A 21,632-nucleotide genomic window follows, 5' to 3' on the forward strand; every position below is an offset into this window, starting at 1 on the left:
GGGGGGGGGGACATTGAGAGCCAGACACTAATCCGCTGGGTGTGTGTTCTCCGGGCTCATAAAGGCAGTGTCACAGTACCTGGGGTGTGTGTGTGGACGGGGGTCTCTGGAACGAGGTCTGACCTCTCTCAGGGTACACTCTCCCTCCTCCTCCTCTTCCTCCTCCTTCTGTCCCTCTTTTTTCTTCTTCTTCCCCTGGCTTAGTAGCATTGCCGGGTTGAATATCAAATGGTGCCATATTGTTGATGTGTATGACTCAATGTCCACGTGAAGGATGGGGGGGGGGGGGGGCAGATATTGTTTTTCAGATCTTTGTGTTGCCGCCTGAATAGGAGGAAGACATTTAAACCAATTTTTATTCCACACGATGTCTCGAGAGCGACGTCTCGTCAAATTAGGGAGATGCGGACCATGACAAATTTAGACGGAAAATCAGGCCTCCGTGTTCACGGGGGCCATTTTGATTGTGAGGCGCCGGCACGTTCTTTTCCCCGTTCTGAATAATATCTGAAAATATACGTCCCACCGTCTGTCCCTGATGATTCCTATTCCCATCGGCTCATAAATACGACTCACAAAGAGAGACGGCGCGTTGCCAATTAGCATGCGCTAATTAAGATGGCAGGATACGAGAACATCCTTGATCTAGATTTCCCGTGCGGAACATCAAGAGAGGTTACGCCGAGGTAAAGCACGTCTTATTCCATATTTAAACTGTAATCAGCCTGAGAAAACACCGGGCGCAAAGAAAACTTGATTGAAGCCGGCACATCGGTCACTCACTCCAAATAAATTCCAGGGTTAAACTTTATAACATCTGCCTGCAAGTTTAACAGGGCAAATTCTTCAGAGCAGTTTGATCTTTTGTCCAGTTTTTTAAAACTGTTTGGAGTGCCTCACTTCTGCCCGGCAACACACTGGAACGATTACAGCCCGCCAATCACACGGCACACACACCTATATCCTTCAAGCGCCGCAAGGAAAAACAAATCTGGAGATGCCTGAATCGCCCGATCGGCACTAAATAACAATAATAATGTCCACATAGCGCCTCTCGTCGCCATCCTCGGCACGCAGTCGCGACCGCAGCGCGATTTGACATTTAAATTCAATTCTCACACGACAAAAGTTCTTTAATTCTGAACATTATTAATGTATATTTGGTTGTTCCCTGTCTGGTTATTAGAGGAGCGTTGGTTAGTTGTAGCTCACTGTGGCCAGAAGCAGTTTAAACAATCAAGGAAAGAATTTCAAAGTCATTTTGTGTATTTATTTTTTTCTGGGACGAGCGATGAACTTTTTTTTTAAAAAGAAGTAAAGTTAATCCCACCTTTTAGGCACTTTGGAAGAGGATGCATCAAATGCTCCGGCTTAAATGCAACTAGCATTTAACCCGTGCGTGCTTTTGTTTGACATGAACCGAGCATAATCTCCAGGGAAAGCTGGTTACAGCTGTTTATGTTTCGTGTGGTTTAAGATTCGTGAAACTGTAGATTACGATTTCCTGTCAGACTTCAATCGCCGAGAGAAACATGTACGCGCTCGCAAAGATGTCCTCGTGGCTGTGAACCCGTAAAAGAATATCTGCGCTTGATTGATTTACAGCTCTCGGGGTTTTTTCTTTTCCGAGGGGGGGGGGGTAAACAAATAAATAAACCGCAGTGGGATTGATCTTCGTTTTAATAAGTCCTGTTTTTATCCATCACGTGTTTCCGATCTTTCCCAAATATCCATTCGTCATTAACCGGAGAAGTCTAAAGAACTTGATATTTCCTTCTTTTTTTAAAACAAACGCTGTTTTCAGTCGACATCGCTCAGGGGCGAGAGAGCCTCGAAGCACCTGTCGATTATGAAAATATTTTCATTTTCTGATAGCATCAAGTCGCACAGCCATATCGGACCAGCTGGTCTCTGCAAACTAAACAGGGCTGATTACCGACCAAAGAGACAGAAGATTAAACACCTGTTCTTTCTTTGAGGAGCTATTAATAACAAAAGCCACTCTAAAGGCAGTAAATCTACAGCATGTGAAAAGTGCCGATACGGCACCACGTACGCACGAGGCCCGTAGCGTAAACATCGAGCGTTAAGCCACGAGGTCCGACGCGACACGGCTCGGTTCTTCTTGGCTCGGCTTCTGAGGCGGACATCGAGGAGGTTGTAGTGTGTTTTTAAAAGTATAATCGCGCTTCCCAGCGAGGCAGTTAAACGCGGGACTTTGGTAAACCGATCCCTCCGCTCTCTGACTCGGCAGCGCACTCATGGAAGTGAACGTAAGCAACTTTGACACAAACATGGTACGCAAACCGAGCTTGTGGATTTGGGGAATTACGCCGCACCAGAACCCAAGGCCCGTGATTTGTCAGCGTCGTACATCGTAGCAACACCATGCGTGTGGAAAACAACTCGGTTGTGTTGTCGATCACACACCAGACGCTCTCATGTGCCGACGATTACCTAGTTTGCACCTTGTTTAGTTTCATTGTAATGAAGTGTCGAGATATTATTTTCATACCGGTACCACAACGCTCGTATCAGACGATGCAAGTGGGTCAAAAACTAAAAGCAGGGTTCTTACACATTTTGACCAGTGGATTTCCATGACTTTTCCATGACTTTAAACCAAATTTCCACGACCAAACTGAAATCTCGGTATAAACATGAACAATTTAGAAAATGTTGTGCGTTTTTGAGCGTCTTTCTTTAACCCTCCTGTTACCTTAGGGTCAATTTGACCCCATTCAATGTTTAACCCTCCTGTTACCTTTAGGGTCAATTTGACCCCATTCAATGTTTAATGTCGGTGTTCTTTGGGGTCAATTTGACCCCAGGCTGTTTTTCACTGTCAAACATATAAGAAATATCAACTTTTTTATATATTTAAAGGGCTATTTAGGTAGTCAACAAACAAACATAAAGTACCTCACACTTAAACTTGGAAAACAATATTAATTCTAATAATTTTCTGGAGGTTTTAATTGCTGGGGTCAAATTGACCCCAAGGGTAAAATATGTCAGTAAATATAAAGGTAACAGGAGGGTTAAACATTGAATGGGGTCAAATTGACCCTAAGGCAACAGGAGGGTTAAAAGAACATATCAATTATTTCAAACTCGGCGTAAATGAACATGTGAATATAACAACATTTCCATGACTTTTCCAAAACTTTTATGATTTGAGTTTTTTCCAGGTTTTCCCAGCCTGGAAATGACCATTTTAAAATTCCAGGACTTTTCCAGGTTTTCCATGACCGTACGAACCCTGTAAAAGAAATGTATAGGTCCTAAATACATTTCTCATATCTAACATATTGAGATAAATACGACTGTTTTTATTCCGGTTTCACACCCGAAACTAAATGATACAAGATAACATTCAAACGCGTGACGATATAGCTTGAATGAAAACCGATTAGCGCTTCAGTGGCTCTTGAATGGCACTTACTTCAGGTGTTTTTGTAGTTTGGGCTTTCTCATTGTTCTGAGTTCGTAATCATGGTCGAATGCACTTATTGAAAGTCGCTTTCGGATAAAAGCGTTGTTGGCGTGTGTCAAAATTGGAGCTAACGGAATAATTCAGCCAGCGACCTTCTCTGGTTCTCTCCTTTCCAACAGGAGAATGTATTCACCGATCACTCGTAAGATACGAGCTCGCATGCGATTGCAATCACAGCGGAGTCCTCTCTCGACAACACAGGTTGAAGCCCAAAAGCGACTCACCCCCCCAAGCCAAGCACGGCCCTCTAAGCAGCCGCATTTTCATGACGTCATCCTGACAGACTGACGCTGTGTGTGTGTGTGTGTGTTGCATTTGCTTGAGGCGCGTACCTAAACTTTGAGAAGCAGACATAATATGTCTTATCAGACACATATTCCATCTGCTATGGGATGTTATTCTGAATTTGCAGGAACTGGAACACAGCAGTCCCTTCAAAAACTCGGATTTATATGAACAGAGTCAGCTAAATGGCATGTAATGTAATGATGTGATGATTCATCGTTGCACAATACTCGCTTTCACAAATGTAGAGCCTGAACACGACGTCATGTGACTCAACGCAAACTCCCAGCTCTGTTATTTAGCCAAGCAGGACTACATGTTAACCATCTCTCCTCCTGCCTATTTCAACGTGGACGTGTAGCCCACGTTGTAGCGTCATCAGGGTGTTCTTGTTGTCTCTGTGTCGCATAAATGAACATAAATAACATGATGATATTTCTGAAAAGTACCAACATTGCTCGCCACAATCCTTTCAGGGCCACACAAGCACAAAGCCATATTAGCTCGCTACTTAAATACCGTTTAGAATCCACTATTGAATTTGTTCAACTTTAGCTCTTTGGTCCACGAAGATGAAAAAAAAATGCTTTAGCATCACCTCCAGAGGGCAGATATGATGTGTGGAACAAATAAAGAGTGGGAGAACCGCAGCAGTCAAACAGCTGAGAGCGTGGAAACATCACCGAACACCCCCCCCCCCCCCCCCCCCGAACGCGTCTTGAACCGAATCCTCAGTGAGATCGGTTGAACGAGAGCGGAGCCAGCAGCAACATACGAGACGGCTCGGCTCGCGGAGCCAGCTGGGACGCAAAGCTACAATGAAAACCCCACGCGGGAAGAGTTTTAATGAAAAGCCTTATTTTTTCGTCTTTTTTTGTCTTTTTCGTTGCCCTGCTTAACTTTTGGCTAACAGACGTTGAGTATTCCCGAGCTCTCGAGATTTAGAGCTCGGTGCCGGCGTTCGGCGAGCGACCTTAAGCGACGGAAGATTTTTCTTCCTCGGCGAAGCGGTGACACTTCTGCCTTAATCTCACCCCAAAGGTAGCCATAGATGTCTCTGAAATGTGACACTCCCCCCCCCCCCCTTCAAGTGAAACAACTGGTACCAGCACTAATTGAGATTTTGCATGCAAAGTGACAATGCCCGGGCCCTCGGCAGCATGGATTAAGGCTTGAATGGAGACAGATTCTTTGTGAAAGCCTACTGTGGCGGTTGGCGTGCGGGCCCGGCTCCCTGCATCTGCTCATTGGGTGGACTGGGAAAACACTGGATTGTATACGGTCGCTCATTTTTACCTTTTTTTTAAAATCTAATCCCATTTCGGAGCCCAACCTCCGTCCCGTCTTTTGTTACTCCTCCACAAAAACAAAAACCCACAATGCTTTCCGTGTTACACTCGCAAGTCTATTCCCAACAAAACTATTCCGGTCAAAAACAGCGACCGGATTTACATATGAAAGAGTTCTTGGACCAAACTTGGCAGGATTTTCCACAAAAACACATGAACAATCGTACTGTGCCTTCTGAAGGGATATGCTAAATACCAATGGAAGAAGAAATCTTCTGATTGAAAACAAATATAGAGAATTTCCAAGAATTCAAAAGCGTCGTCTTGACCGGGCGTCGGGCAAACTTTGGAGCGAGCGGGGCTCCGGTGCTCGGCGGAGCGCTGGAGGAATGCGGGCGCGCGTATTGAAACGCAATCAAAAAATCTGCCAGACTTTTTTTTGTGTGTGTGTGTGTGTGTGTGTAAAGGCTCCACGCTGTGATCTCATTCTACCCCCACTGTCGACATCCGACGCTCCGGATTCTGTTGTGCTTTCGTCAAAGAGAAAGAAAGAAAGGGAAGAAAAGGAAGAAAAAAAAGAAGAAACGTGTTTCAAAGTCGTCTATCATCCGGCCCCCGGACGCCCGACGACAACGTGCGTGTCTGGAGGAGGTTGTTATTGAATCACGGCAACGCTGATCCTCCCCGAGAACGTTTGCTGTTTGCACTGTGCAAACGGGAATACCACAGCAGAAGGGTGGGGGGGGGGGAATGATCCGTCTTGTAAATTTCATCTCCTCCCAACAATACAGGCTTGTAGCGTTTGTGTTTTACGGCCGGGGATGAATCTGAGGACATCCACTCAACAGAATTACACGGAGCGGCGTTGCGAGCGAGGCTGTCGACAATGAAAGGAGGAACTAATGACGGGATTAATCCACGCCGTGTTTTCTCAGGCCTGTTTGACAAAGCTGAGGCTAATTTCTACCTCCATTAAATTATTATTTTTTTCTTCTCAAAAAGAGCCCCGTTTACTAAACCAACAAGAAGCTCTCGTCGGCGGCGGCGGCGGGTCACATTAACGCTAATCAACGTTGTTTGGCTCGTCTCACATTCCGCCGGGTGAATTAAACGCCTTTTGAATGAACGCGGTCGAACGCCCCCCGATGAACGCCGCGGCATCCGCCGGTCGTGTCCGACATGGCGATCTCGCCGAGGGAGAGCGGCCTGAATGGAGACGCGGGCTTCACGCTGTTGACACTATTCGCTCAACGGATACTTGGGACACAGATAGGATTTACTTGAGTCCCCCCCCCCCCCAGGTTTTAATCCTCTAATCCTCTCCGGTATGGCCCCCTGGCTGATTTATTGATTATTTGTATAACAAGTCGCCATCCTTTCAGGCGTGTGTTCGGGCACACTTCAAGAGATGTTGGAGTAAGGTTTTTACTTGCGCTCCTTTCAATGTATATCTGGAAATATTCATATATATATAGATATATATATATCTATATATATATCGGGATTTGGTAACTCGTTTTGCAACACGATGGCGCAGTGTTAGCGGGTAACGTTCGAAAACATCCCAAAATACCCTGAACTACAGCAAAGACGTCACCCTGTATTAAACAAAAACAACAATGGAGGGGGAAAAAGTAGCGTCTAAATGTGTCAAAATGATCCAATCAAGGCTTCTTTTCTGTTGCATGCTGGGACGTTTTTTTGGGGGGGGGGGATTACAGCTTCGGTGACCTCTTTTTCAACCCTTTATTTCTTATACGTAAGCCATCCTCGCGATTTCATTGGACGGTCGGCGAGGGTGATTCACGGGCTGAAATGGAGGGGGGGGGGTTGGGAGGGGGGGGGTGCTCGGTTGCCGGCGGGGACTAGCTGGTTTACGAATCACGCGGCGAGACGCCAAACGCCCAGGAGACGGCGCTCCACATCCAGCGTACGCGCTAAAGCATCAACGGCGCCTTCTCCACGGAGCGAGGAGCGCACTTCAATCCGCCGAGATAACTATTTGAAGAGCCGATCGGAATTCGAGGCGCTCGCCGGACGCGCTCAGCGTACTCAAACGCTTCACGCGGCAGATTTTTTCTTCCTTTTTAAAAAAATAGTTTTTACATGTGGACAAACAGTAACTGTGGCCATTTCAGAGAGAAACAACAAACACGGGGAAGTGGAACCCGGTGTGGCGAGAATCTGTCGTGTTGTTTTTGGCAGTTTTTCCACATCCTGAGGGTTTGGAGAAAAACAGCACGGATAAAATAATAATAAGGAAATAAATAAGCCCGACTGTTTTAATGGACAATCGGGAAATGGTGATAGCAGTGATTAAAAGAAAACAAATAATGTTGATTATTATGTGCATGTACGACATGTGGATACAGTTATTTATTATGAGACGTTTTTTTTAATACATTTTTAGACTGATGGACGTGTGACGTAAATCTTGTTTATATCCATGGATATATTAATATTCAATGTATTTATTTATGTAAAAGCCGTGGGACATGACAGTATAGGTTCAACTTTATATATAAACACGTTGATTTGTGTTATTATGCTTGCGAAATGTTCGTTATTACAACAGAAAGAAGAAAAATTTGAATATATAAAAAAAAATTATATATATACAATTCGCGGATGCTATAAAATATAGGTCGCACAATGGTCCCAGCATTCGTACGGTGTTCTTTTTAATGATGAGGCTTGGATTGAGCGTACGATTTCCTAAAAAAATACAAAATAAAGTGTGTCCCGGATTGATGTCTGGTGATAAAAGCTTTAAATGAAATGGAAAAGCGACGACACAAATGTTAAAGCTGTGACTCACGTTTAAAAAAAAAAAGCTTCCCCGATGTGAAATTTAACGCAAGCCTTTCCAAGACTGCTCGGTTAATCCTGGGACGTAACCGTAAACAGCAGCATTTGGTGGGAGTCTGCATGAATACGCATGACGTCTGTCAAAGCGCGTGCCAGCCCTTCATCGGGCCCGACAGGCGCCCTCGACCTTTGCTGTGTGATTTCGGGGAGAATTAGTTTACAGTAAACGAGCAGCTGAATAGTTTGTTTCTTTTCCTGTTTTTCTTTCCGCTGTTGTTTTAACCTGCGGTCGCATTTCACTTGAATTCCTGCATAGTTCCTCAGCCCCACCTGCAATTATGAGATTTAGTCCGACCCGACCGGAGGAAGAAGACATGTTGGTTTTTTCCCTATTTCGTAAAAATAACCCGAATAAATGTACGACTGGGCTGTCGCTTTCCATTCATCATCGAGGCGTCCTGTCCTCATCGCCTGCAGATAACCATTCAGACTGACACACCACTAAAATTACAAAAATGGCAGCTTTTATGATCTCCAAATATGTTTTTTTCGAAGGTTACAGGGTCAAGTTTAAGAAAAATAGACCCTAGAGGTGCTAGAGGTGCTATGCATTTTGACTCACAGACTCACTGCTGTAAACACACACACACACACACACATTTTCAACATTCAACCTGCCTCATTGTGCGTTGAGCCACGCTGCCTGTTACTGCTTAGCCAAGCTACGCGTATACAACCGATGAGCACGAGGACCAGACAGAGGCTGTCTGTAACTCACACTGTCAAGGCATTTAATGCACATTTAGTCTCGCGCATGATGGGCGGGAGGGGGGAGGAGGGGGAGAAAAGAAAGGTGTACGGAGACGTTTGTCTTTCACGGTTATCATCACCACCGGTGACACGCCTCCGCCGACACACGGGACGCAAACCCCGACACGCGTCACGCGTGTTTCGCTTTTCTTCACCTGCCCTGGCGAGCCCTTTTTTTTTGGTGCTAATTGCGTCCCCTTAATTGACGCAGATAACGTGCAACAGCAGCCGCCTGTCTACCTGCGCGGATGCGGAGAAGCACGTTTTTTTGTGTGTCCCACCATCACCACCATCATCACCACCACCATCATCACCATCATCGTCGTCGGCGGCGGCGGCTGACTCCCGAACCCCACGCGCGCAACGCTATGACACATTAATGCACGTTAACGGAGACGAAAAGTGGTTATTCCCCCCCCCCCCCTCACCACCACCACCACCACCCATCCCCTTCCCTGGTCGCATCCCTGTGATTAAATAGGTCCACGCACACGCTCCTGTCCGAAACTCAAAAAAAGCCGGCAAGATGTTGGGGGTGATACAAATTCGCTTACCTTCAACAGCTATTACGACCGGTATGGTCCATAATATCCATAGAATATCCATTATTGGTCACTTATATCGCCCAGACATTCAAATGTAATACGTCCCGAAAGCCATTGACAGCGCAGGCAGAGTGGGGACAGGCGGTCCTTCTCCTCCAATAGAGCGATCCCAGATAGCAGCGAAAACGAACTCAAATCTGAACCAAGTTTGGGCGAAACCAACAAAACCACAGACGGGGGGGGGGAGCATGAAACAACAGCGGAAACAAGCACACGGATTTTTACGCAACATTCCTCCAGTTCCTCTTTTGCAGGATATAAATACGACTTATGTTTATATTATTAATGACGAGGGGTTTGTAATATTTTAATTATTGATACAGCCGCTGGACGAGAGGACCCCGCCACCCCTTCAAAGCCCCTTCGATTCACCCCGCTGTCAATCACGAGTGGAAGGACAGTCCACACCACCGTACCTAGCGATAATTAAGTGTTTTGTGGACCATGTGGGGCATTTATAAAAGATGGAGCCGATTATTCTCCCCGCTGCACCACTCGAAATGGAAATACTTTTTATTTTTTGGCAGGCAAAGCTCAAACGTGTCTGCGGGGTTCCTTTGCGCTATGAAAGGACTTTTTTTTTGGCGGTGTAACAACAGGTGACCAACACGGCAGAACAATTAAAGTAAGTTGAACTGTTTCTTTTAGCCCACATTTCACCTCTAATAGTTATTGTTTAATTGGTTGCCACTTAAAGGTTTGCACCAAGCCTTCTGCCCAGGCCTTGTGACGCTGTTTGTTTGAGTGAGGAATGTATGAAGTTTAAAAAAAATTAAAGTGTGCAAAGATTCATGTTTTGTATTACAATATATACTTTATTAAAATACCAGTATTGATATTTATTTATATTTAGTTTTTGATAAATTGATTGTGGATATCCGAATATCCGAATAATATATATATAATTATGGTGTACATTTTAACCATATATTAAATGAATTAAGCCTTCTTTTGTCGAGTTGTAAACACATTAATCACTCACCCTCATTAATCACTCACACTAGCCACAGCACACGCGTGTAATTACATACCGTACAGGTCGTTTATTACAGAATTTAATCTACCTCGAGCTACGCTAGGATTGATGCTTTATGTAAATCTGAATATTACTTTTTCATGTGTCAGTGTATTTAAACCAAAGCAATATATTTAGAAACTTGATAAGATTTGTATATATATATATATTTATATATATATACACATATATATAATTAATTAAATATTTGATTGATTTTTTCAAACTCTTATACATAATTTACTGCTTTACCACCTATTTTAACCACAAGGCAGTTAAAATGAACGTAAGTGTCCTGCTAATAAAGAAAATACTGAAGGCCATTACTACATGGGGACAGTCCCAGTTTCAGCACTCTATTCCTGCTGTAAAATAGGCTGGTATTAAAGTGAAGTATAGCTGAGATAGTAGCTGAGTCAGCATCTCCTCATTTAAAAACATTGATTGATTCAAAAGAATTGTTCGGTCAATTTAATGACTTGGCTAGATACACCACCAAAAAAAAGAAATGTCTACCTGCTGTTACTTAAGTGGTGCATTAAAGGTTTATATCAGAGGGAGATGTCTATTCTTGACGTGGGAATTAATTGACACATAACAGTGAATGCATAATCCATAATGGCACTATGGATTGGCCTTTGCGCAGTAAACAATGTTGACATTTGGATAATGTGAATTTCATATTAATTTGAGTTGTTTCTTGCAGCTAACCGTCGTTTGTGCTTCACGTGGACCGGCATCATGCGACCGTGTGGTTATTTCTTCTAATAACGGAGCCTTAGAATCAATGTCAAAGTGAAATATCACTTCCTCCCCCAATGAAAAAACTTTCCTTCCCGTTCGTGAATCATCGTAAAACCATAATCAGCTGATGTGATGTTGGCTCAAAGTACTTTGAGACACGTCACGATTAATCTTCAAAAAGAAAGTTGATTTAAGTCGCAGTCTGGCAGCAACATTACTGGCAATCATTTCCCAACAGTCCATAAAAAGGCAATACGTAAATATGCATATTAGCAATCATAACACGCTCAATTTTTATGAGTTTTAATAGGATTACACTTTTACCCCAAAAAAGTTCTCAGTAACTTCCAAGCCATATTTTTAATAAAATGCCCTGCCCCAGAAGCTGGTAGTAAAATTCCAAGTTTCTTTACAGAGTTCTGCCATGGCTAAAGAATAAAACACAGGCTGCTTTTCATATGACAGGCATGGAGACAGATGCCACAGGGATACACTGAAGCAGCTGCACAAATGTGCTGCTTTGTTTGAATATATACCTGCAGAAAGGAAAAGAAAACGATCAAAAAAAAGTCCCAATGAACACAGAAATGTCCAAATGGCCTTCCTTTGTGCAAAGAAAGTGATGGACACCGGGAGGCAGACATAAAACAAAAATAAATAAATAAAAAAGCTGGCTTTCAGATGTGTCCATGAGGAATTACAGCCACACAAGTCCACAAAGAAAATGGGTAAACTCGCCTGGAGAAACAGGCCAAATGGACGTGAAGTATGGAGCCACTAAAGCTGGAGGAGAAACCAGATTCCAGAATAAATTATTTGTCATCAAACATGCCTTTCTTATAACACATATATATAAATATATATATATACAGCGGGACTCTCGTGGGTTTAAAACGAGCCCGGCTGATTTATTTGCCTCCACTGAGTTGGACTGTATTGATTCCAGGTCACTTGGCTGAGTTGAGATCATGTTCAGGTGACTACAACACAGATGGAACAAAACGGCGAGGCGCTGAGAAAAGCATGCCCCCCCCACACACACACACACACACACACACACACACACACACACACACACACATGCTGTAATGAGTTCCATACAGGCTGGGAGTATTGACTTGAGCCTGAAGTGAAAGATGTTGGAAGAAATGATATTAATACTTACCCACAGAGATCTGCCACGCTACGTTACAACGGCTGCGTCGTAATAAAATACACGTAATGCAAAGCAGAGACGTCTGAATGCGGCGTAAATCCTCTCTGCGGCTCGGATATCCAACTGTACTGTACAACAGTAACCGTGGCCGACAGTAAACACACAGCATACCCCAAAATACACGCAGCAAAACCCATGTTGAATTACACCCCCTATTAATGCACATGAGGTGCATCAGGGAGGAATTGATTTTAGCGTGCAGTTCACTTTTATTATGGCGGGAGACATGTTCATTGTTTATTTCACCGGCTTAATGATAAGAAGTCAAGCTAACAAGCAGAAGTAGTGCACGGCCGTGTGTGGGTGACATTATTTAGCATGCTTGCATCTTTAAAAATAACGTATTGTAATTTTTCTTTGATTTGTGTGTGCGTGGTTTTTTTAAACAAATAATAAAAGAATATTAATACAATATTAATAATAGGAATAATGATTACATGACACGATATGTCGATTGTAGTTTTGTCATTATGAGAATATATTTTCTTTTAGATATGCACCGGTGCGTGTGAAGCAATAATTTAATACCATTACTGTATATATATTTGTTTTGACTTTGTTATTCACATTATATATTTGCTATTATTTTTATCACATTTTATTTTTATACATTCAGAAACAGAAACTCATTATGTACGTTCCAACTTAAATGTTTATTCACAATTTATAGCAAAAATCCTATAAATAAGGATTTTTGCTATAAATTGTGTAATCCTCGTAATGAATACAGATATATAATTTAATAATAATTTAGCCTATCAAAACTAATATTTTAAAATGGCCACTGGTATTCACGGCACCTTATATAAGACATTAATAATATGTTTGTATCTAAGATCTAAATATGTAATTAATGTGACGTCTAGTTTCTTTCATGTGTTTCTTATTTAAATGTCTCAAACTTGCATGAAAAAATCCTAATATGTGTCAATGTAAAAATAATTGTGTATTTAAATAATAGATATACAATGCTTTTAAATAATCTGATTTATCAGAAATTGTTTTTTTACTTTAAAATATTCATATTGAATGCATCAATATGAATATCTAGTTATATATCATATATATATATGTATATATATGTATATGTATGGATGTTGATGGATGTGAAGCTGCTCAGACTCACACACACACAATATACAGGAATGTATAATTGAATTATGCATATATACTCACTTAAAAGATAGAATAACATGTAAATATTTAGAATAGAATCAATGACATAGGGAGTTGCCAGCATAACAGCAACATAACTAATATTTAACAGTGTCGGTCGGTATGAAGAGGAGTCGCGTGATGTGCCGTTGCGTCAACACTGCCACCCAGAGTTTAAAAGATGGACCTTCAGATTCCTATTCTGGAATTTACTGAACATCTTTCTCCAAAAAGTATTGAGAGTAATGTCACTGTGCAGCTTCTGTTAATAAATGAAAGGTCATATTAATATGCTGTGCATTGAAAGTTATGATCGATTCACTGAAATAAAATTCATAAAGTAAATTAAATTGATTGGTTGCTCCAAAAAAGGGACTTTTTCTTCTCTTTTTTTTGCATTAAAAATAATGGTCATAAATAAAAATAAAAACAATAGTTAAACTCTGAATATCTGCTCGTATAAAAGAGATATTCTAGTTATTTTTCAAAATATTTTTTGCTTACTTTTTTTTAGCGTAACCAAATGTAACTTAACTTCAACTCAACACAAAATAACTGATTGGTGCTGAATAATTTCAACAGGCAGTAATATTTATTTGGGCCATTTTTTTAACCCTTGTGTTGCCTTCGGGTCATTTTGACCCGATTCAATATTTAACCCTCCTGTCGCCTTCGGGTCAATTTGACCCGATTCAATGTTTAATGTCGGTGTTCTTTCGGGAGTCAACAAACAAACATAAAGTACCTCACACTTAAACTTGGAAAACAATATTAATTCTAATAATTTTCTGGAGATTTTAATAGCTGGGGTCATATTGACCTCAAGGGTAAACTATGTTAGTAAATATAAAGGTAACAGGAGGGTTAAACATTGAATCGGGTCATATTGACCCGAAGGCGACAGGAGGGTGAAACATTGAATCGGGTCAAATTGACCCGGAGGCAACACAAGGGTTAATCATGTAAACTCACATGAATGATTTAGCTGTGCTTGGATTGATGAATAATTGATTCATAACTTTAAATTGAAACAAATAATCATCACTCATCCCCGTTATCTTAAGCTGTAATGTAATTAACACATGTTTTTATTTGTGGGTGAGGACAAAATGAAGTTGAGGGTGACGGTGAGTTCCTGCAGTTCACAAACTATTCTTATCTTTTGGAATATTTAGCCTGAACTTAAGCCCGATCAAAGCGTCCACTCTGGGCTGGAACCGATGTCACCTTGAGCCTAAAATGGGCCTACGGGGAAGTAACGAGCGAGGAAATAAAATGGCCTTCTTTCCATAAAGGTTGGGCGTGTGACCCCTGACCCCCGTGCTCAGAAAGACCCCCGGACTCCTCTAATCCAGACCTCTTGCATGTGGATTAACCTCGGCCGACGGGCGGAGGAAACAAACCCGACTTTTGGGAAAATCCAGGATTTCAAACAGTTCTATTAATTTGCCCGCGTCGTCGTCTCCTTCGCGAAATGAAAACGTCACAAAGGGCACGAAAACACAAAAAAAGGTGATATTTATGCAATAAAGCTGGAAGAATAGAATAGATGTGCTCGCTGCTTATCTTTCGCGAATAGCCGAGCACACCCCACCACCAGCGTGTTGGTTTACCTCCTGCCAAACATTTAATTCAATCCCACTAAGTTGCTCCAGCTTTAATTAAATAGACCAAAAGCCCCGGCAGGATTTAATTCACTTTCTTGTTAAGTGAACTTTACAGACACAGTGGAACTTTCACTAGCTGTACACTGGGGGACTCGAGTCCTTCACCCTTCACTCCTTTATAATTAAATGACACAATCTTCAAGCACTAACTTGTGTTTTCCTTGACAAATGGAGACGGTGCGAGGATGATCTCGGTGTCTTCGCTGGTTTATGGCGAGCCGCCGCGGCTACTTAAAGATAAATGTGTACGAAGCGCCTGTCGGAGGGGCGGGCGACGCTTTTTTATCATCATAATAAATCCGAGGCCCAGTAAAGAGTGATTCAGCTGACAGTCACGACGAAATGAATGCCTTGATGAAATGGCAGTCATCAATCACGGCTTTGGTTTGTATTTAATTTTCTTTATTTATTTTTTTTGAATGCCAACATCCTCCTCTAAGCTCTCCACTAATTGATATGAACCGGATCCATAAATCAGCCGCCCGTGTGTCGATGCTGTTGCCTAGCAGACTCCTGCATGTGTGCAAGTGGTTCTCCTGCGATGTGGGACCTGAACCGCGTTTTAAGTTATTGTCGTATAAAAGCACTGTTTGAAATGATTCGCAGTATTTTTTAATTATTTTTTGTATCTGTAGAAGGAACATTCACGCTGATCTGAGCTGATGGATAAACTGCTTTCTCTTACAGGGAAGAAATGTTAAAAATAATAAAAAATGTCCTGGAACAAAGCGGCAGGGGGACTTTTCTTTGAATGAAAAAAGCTCATTGTTCAAATTCAAGGTGATATTATGCATCTTAGAAAATCCCCCGTGCTGCTCCCACATAGAGTATATCAGATATCAAGTGGGCCCCTTGCACGCAGAATAGTTTGAAGTTTTTAAATGAGTGTTATTGTGTCACACCATGCTCGGCCCGCATGGCACTTACAGGACCCCGTCGAGCACCACAAGAGCCACAGGGCTGTGTCAACATGTTCCACACTATACTCCAAAATAAAAGAAATAAAGAACAATCAAATCTTCAAAAAACCACCGTCTTCCACTATTTCATCAATCGATAGCGAGAAATATCTATAATGCTGGGGAAATCTGAACAGATACTAGATATATATTTTTGAATAGTTAATCAATAAATGTAGAATCAATCTTTTCCAGACTTTTCAGGGAAAAGGAAATTCCGATATTTCAGTAACCTCAATGGTCGGAGGAAGAATACCAAAAATACCAAGATTTTAAACACATGAGACAAGGAACCACATGTTTTTTGTTTGATATGATATCATCTGCCCCTAATATTACAATAGCATACACATTGTGTGGTACTGTTAGCATCAATTACCTTATATTCTATTTGTATATATTTTACTATTTTTTTTTACTTTTTTGATGCTCAGACCTGCTGATGTGTGGTAAGCCTTCATTTCTCTTTCATGTTTTTATTAAACATGACTCATCTCATCATGATAATAATAATATCCCATAGCAGAATAACAAATACACTGTCGGCACTCGACGTTAAATATAGGGAACGCTGGATGGAATATTCTGAATATTGTGAAAAAATGACTCCATCGTGTCTCAAATGCCAGAATACGGTACGTGGTCCTCCTCCTGATCTTTTTTCTTTTTTCTCTCTCCTCCAGACCGCCGGCCATCGCTGAGCAACAGATGGAGGTGCACAACAGGATATTCCCACTAAGAGGATTCCTCTTTCTTTGCCGCGTCACTCTGGACTCCGGACCGACTCTTTGATCGTGACCCAGCTCGACTGGCTTACGGGGGACCGGTGTAGGGTTGTTGGTTAAGCCCTCTGAAACCAGCCACAACCCGCGTTGACCTGCTTGGCAAACAGAAATCCGCTGTGAAGAACATTAAAATAACCGACCAGGTGGAATTAGAAAGTCTTTGCTCGTGTCTTGAGCGCCTGAACTCTGACATTTCACACAGAACTCTGAGGTCGGTGCCAGCTCTCAGTTTGTGATTGGTCCGGTGTCAAGTTTACTCTCCGGTCGAGTACCTCTGGTATTAAGGAAGTATGTAAGTCGAATGTATTTACACAGCGCTTTTCACAGGCGTAAATCACAAATTGCCGAACGGGAGCCGTATTTCAGACAAGAAGGAAAACATAAATAACACACGGCGACCGCAGAAGGACCACTAATTCACGAGGTCAGCTTTTCAAACAGAAAACGTATGAAGAAAAAGCACAATAAACAGTCAAATACACATTTCAAGCACAGACTCAAAGCAGACCTGGATCATGAATTTCCCCCCAAATGCCAGTAAATACCAGTAACTTCACATTTGAATTGCACGGATGAATCGGTGATATTATAAAACTAGATATTCTCTGAACACAAATTCAGTTCCTCAGAAATAAGTAACAATCATTCATGGTCATGACAGAGATGTTAAATAAGTGTAGAAGGACATTCCCATTGAACTCAATGCAGCGCGGCGGCCATCATTTAGTGTGTTAGCTGGTTGGTTTGTTAGTGTTTTAGCTGGTTAGCTTGTTAGCTGGTTAGCTTGTTAGCTGGTTAGCTTGTTAGCTTGTTAGCTGGTTAGTTTGTTAGTGTTTTAGCTGGTTAGCTTGTTAGCTGGTTAGTGTGTTAGCTGGTTAGCTTGTTAGTTTGTTAGCTGGTTAGTTTGTTAGTGTTTTAGCTGGTTAGCTTGTTAGCTGGTTAGTTTGTTAGTGTTTTAGCTGGTTAGCTTGTTAGTTTGTTAGCTGGTTAGTTTGTTAGTGTTTTAGCTGGTTAGCTGGTTAGTTTGTTAGTGTTTTAGCTGGTTAGTTTGTTAGCTGGTTAGTTTGTTAGTGTTTTAGCTGGTTAGCTTGTTAGCTGGTTAGTTTGTTAGTGTTTTAGCTGGTTAGCTTGTTAGCTGGTTAGTTTGTTAGTGTTTTAGCTGGTTAGCTTATTAGCTGGTTAGTTTGTTAGTGTTTTAGCTGGTTAGCTTGTTAGCTGGTTAGTGTGTTAGCTGGTTAGCTTGTTAGTTTGTTAGCTGGTTAGTTTGTTAGTGTTTTAGCTGGTTAGCTTGTTAGCTGGTTAGTTTGTTAGTGTTTTAGCTGGTTAGCTTGTTAGCTGGTTAGCTTATTAGCTGGTTAGTTTGTTAGTGTTTTAGCTGGTTAGTTTGTTAGCTGGTTAGTTTGTTAGTGTTTTAGCTTGTTAGCTGGTTAGCTTATTAGCTGGTTAGTTTGTTAGTGTTTTAGCTGGTTAGCTTGTTAGCTGGTTAGTTTGTTAGCTGGTTAGTTTGTTAGCTGGTTAGCTTATTAGCTGGTTAGTTTGTTAGTGTTTCAGCTGGTTAGTTGTTAAATGGTAAGTTTATTAGCTGGTTAGCTTTTTAGTGTTTAGCTGGTTAGTTTGTTAGCTGGTTAGCTTGTTAACTAGTTAGCTGTTTAGCTTGTTAGTTGGCTAGCGTGTTAATCCCACCATGCTTTGAGGCCACACTGGTTGCCGAGCAGCGGGCCGGTGGCTAGCGGCAGCTAGCGGCAGCTAACAGGGCGTCCACGTCGCTCGCCGCTGCTCCTGGAGAAGGACGAGCTGCGTCGCTAACGAGCCGAGCCATCCGTCTCCTCAGAGCCGCGTCCGCTCTCTTCACGGTCGACCGCGTCCAACACTTGGCCGACGTGCGGTCCCCATAACAACTCACAACAGTCGGCATTTACTTTTCCTACTCGTCAACTGACCACCAACATCCGTTAAATATTCTTTGATGCCTATCGTGGTCCTGAACACTCAGAACGTGTGGTCCCATGCGCTTGAGAATGATTGCATTGGTTAAAAGATTTAATGAGGTTGGACTTACTTCATTTAATAATATTTTTGGAATGCTTCCTCTGTCCTTGGAAATACAATAGTGCACAGCCAGCAAAAAAAATGGTCCAGGGTGGCAACTCGATTCCTTCTATAAACTTTATTGTGCCAACGCGATGCAGAGAACGGCCTCTCTCCTCTGGGCTCTTCTAGTCTGTCTATGAACGGCCTGAAAGAGGAGCTGTTTTTATTATTATTAATAATAATAATGCATCCTTTATTATACCCCTTTATTGGGAAAACATTGTCCCCCCCACACACCAACACACACAGGTGAAATCCCTTTGCATGGCTGAGGTTGCGGCTGGTCACGGTGCACATAAAACGGTTGTCAGTTTGTTTTTTGTGCATTTTATTGAGTGGCTCGAGTTGCCGTCTTTTTGCGTTCTTTGCTTTCAATGTGGTTTTTAACTGCATCGTGCTTATGGTCCATAAAGGGGAACGGTTCAAGGGAATGCATTTTAACGTGTGTGTTGTTTTTTCCTTTCATACAGCGCAGCGTTATTTGCCTCCGTGTGTATTTCGCGAGGAGACGTCCATCATATCGTTCGGTTATCGGGACCATACGTGAGTTTTATTACAAATCGTGCAATTTGTAGTGTTTCAGTTCAGATTATTACAAAAGTTACTGTGATTTCTCAGTGTGCATTTTATGTTTGAGAAATAGCCTTAATGCATAACGTGTCCTACTATATGTGTTTTCGTGAGCCATGTAAGTGCTTTTATACGAGCGCTGGCCTTTAACTACTCTGCAGGTATTTCACACGTGCACAGTTCCATAAAGACCCAATAAAAACCCTGCAGCCGTTTAATGACTTCATGGGATCTAGATGTAAATGCTCTCGCTGTTGGAAAGCGTAAAGAACGGTTAATTTAACTCGCTCGCCGCTCTAAAGGAATATTACCTCTTTATTGTATTTCCTTTGTATTTAACCTCAACCCTGAAAGGAAGGAGAGGAACTGGGGAATCTCCAGGGGGATCCAATTATATTTTCTCTCGTGTTTCCTGCAATAAAATTACTTTGCAACAAGATCTCTCTCTCTCTCTCTCTGTCGCTCTGAGTGTTGTTTCAGATTTGATCTCAACAGACTTGAGAAAAGACATTTATTTTTCTTCGGGGACCTGTGTATGTATTATCCATCGAACAATTTTAACCTCATGAACAATATCGCATAGCAAGGAGTACATTCCCAAAAGGCTGCTGCGGCAGCTCAATACCTGCAGTAAATCATCCAATTAAGTCGTGATGCTCTCCGAGCTAAAAAAACAACTGCTTTGCGTAAAACGTAAGAACTAGTGGCTCAAATGTTCCCTGCAGATCATTTCGAAATGTGGAAACTCTCCAATCCCGATAGCTTGGGGCTGAACGTCTTTCTTTTCAAGCGAGCTCAAACGTGTCACCGCCGATCCAGAAGTTCGTCTGAAGACTTCAGGATCCCGAGGTGACGATCAGCCCAGTCCACTGGCCCAAAACAAGAAAAGAATGTCGTAAATCTGATTATAAAGCATTTCGAATCGGAGCGTTCAACAAGCCGACGTGCAGAAATGTCCTTTGGCTGAGCATCCTCACATCGGGAGTGAGTAAGTGTGTGTATACCATGTGTGTTTGAGAGGGTGGAGGCCTGTGCGTGTGCATATCCACGTATGTGTCAGCATGCATGCAACTGTCCAAAAGCGTGTGTGTGTATGTGTGCAGAGAGGGAGCTGTAGCTGCAGAGCGACGAGTGAGGAAATAGAGCAGAAGAAATCCTCCTGGGCCTCGATTTAAAGAGAAATCCCGGATAATTCCGCCCCGAGATGCGCGAGTTGCAGGCAACGACCACGAGAGCGGCGTGCACGCCCACCCGCAAAAGTCGTTCCCATGGCAACCTTTGCCCAGGGAGATCACTGACCCCCTCCCGCCAACCAGGAGCACAGATTGTAGTTCACAGATGGCACCAGCGATCCAATCAGGCCTAATCTGGATTGATTTGTGGGTCATACATTATACTGGAAAACTGGTTTACACTCCGGCTTATCTCGTCGGGAGACTCCACTGTGGCCTTAGCGGGGTGTTTATGGCAAGTTGATGGACTGACCCATTAAATGTACATGGCCGCTAATGCATGTTTTGACTATGCGGCAAAGAGCAACGATAATTTAGGAGCCTACGATACCCTGATGAGCATGAACACTTTATTTCATTTAGGTACCGTTGAGATTAGAAATGTCTTCTTCGAGGGAAACCTGGCCAAGACATTTATACTGAACATGTGTTCCTTTATTTGTTAAATATATTACACAGTATATTCTTAACTACTTATATACAATGTCATTATTTTCTTAATGTCAGCTTCTTGTCACCTTCATGTAAAGCAAATGTACAGAAATATTCACCCAAAAGTACCCAGAACCTTTTAGCTACATCGAGATGCTGTTGGATGCTTAATTAAAATTAAATATTAATACATTTGCATGTTGTCTCAACAATTGGAAATCCTTGACATAATCTTTGCTTCTGTTACATTGAATTTATTTGTGTTGACTTTGGCTTCCTCCTTGTTAAGAAAAAGAGACGTTCATCTAAATGAGACTTTAGTTGTTTCTGTAGAAAGGATTAAAACATATTTTAATGTTTGGAGTTCTACAGATTGCAAACTGTATATGTAATAAATAAAACTTTATTTTCCTGGACACTTTAACCTGCTGGAAATTCCCTTTGGTCACTGCCTTGTGTATATATTTTGTTTC

General features: G+C 42.1%; 1 protein-coding gene and 1 long non-coding RNA gene across 5 annotated transcripts in view; one reads left to right on the top strand and one right to left on the bottom strand.

The window, feature by feature from the left end:
- Positions 1-9,378, bottom strand: part of ephb2b (eph receptor B2b) — a 131,661-nt gene extending 122,283 nt beyond the window's left edge. For all 4 annotated transcript variants that reach the window (XM_056437268.1, XM_056437266.1, XM_056437267.1 and 1 more), the window contains exon 1: positions 9,243-9,378. In XM_056437268.1, coding sequence (XP_056293243.1) covers positions 9,243-9,294 — 52 coding nt within the window. In that variant the 5' untranslated portion in view covers positions 9,295-9,378. The remainder of the gene's footprint in view (positions 1-9,242) is intronic.
- Positions 9,379-9,525: 147 nt separating this feature from the next.
- Positions 9,526-19,934, top strand: LOC130208494 (uncharacterized). Its single transcript, XR_008834428.1, has 2 exons — positions 9,526-9,918; positions 16,733-19,934. It is a non-coding gene; the product is annotated as an uncharacterized LOC130208494 (long non-coding RNA).
- The last annotated feature ends 1,698 nt before the right edge of the window (positions 19,935-21,632 follow it).

The sequence above is a fragment of the Pseudoliparis swirei genome, chromosome 18 (assembly GCF_029220125.1).
Source record: "Pseudoliparis swirei isolate HS2019 ecotype Mariana Trench chromosome 18, NWPU_hadal_v1, whole genome shotgun sequence".
Classification (NCBI taxonomy): Eukaryota; Metazoa; Chordata; class Actinopteri; order Perciformes; family Liparidae; genus Pseudoliparis; species Pseudoliparis swirei.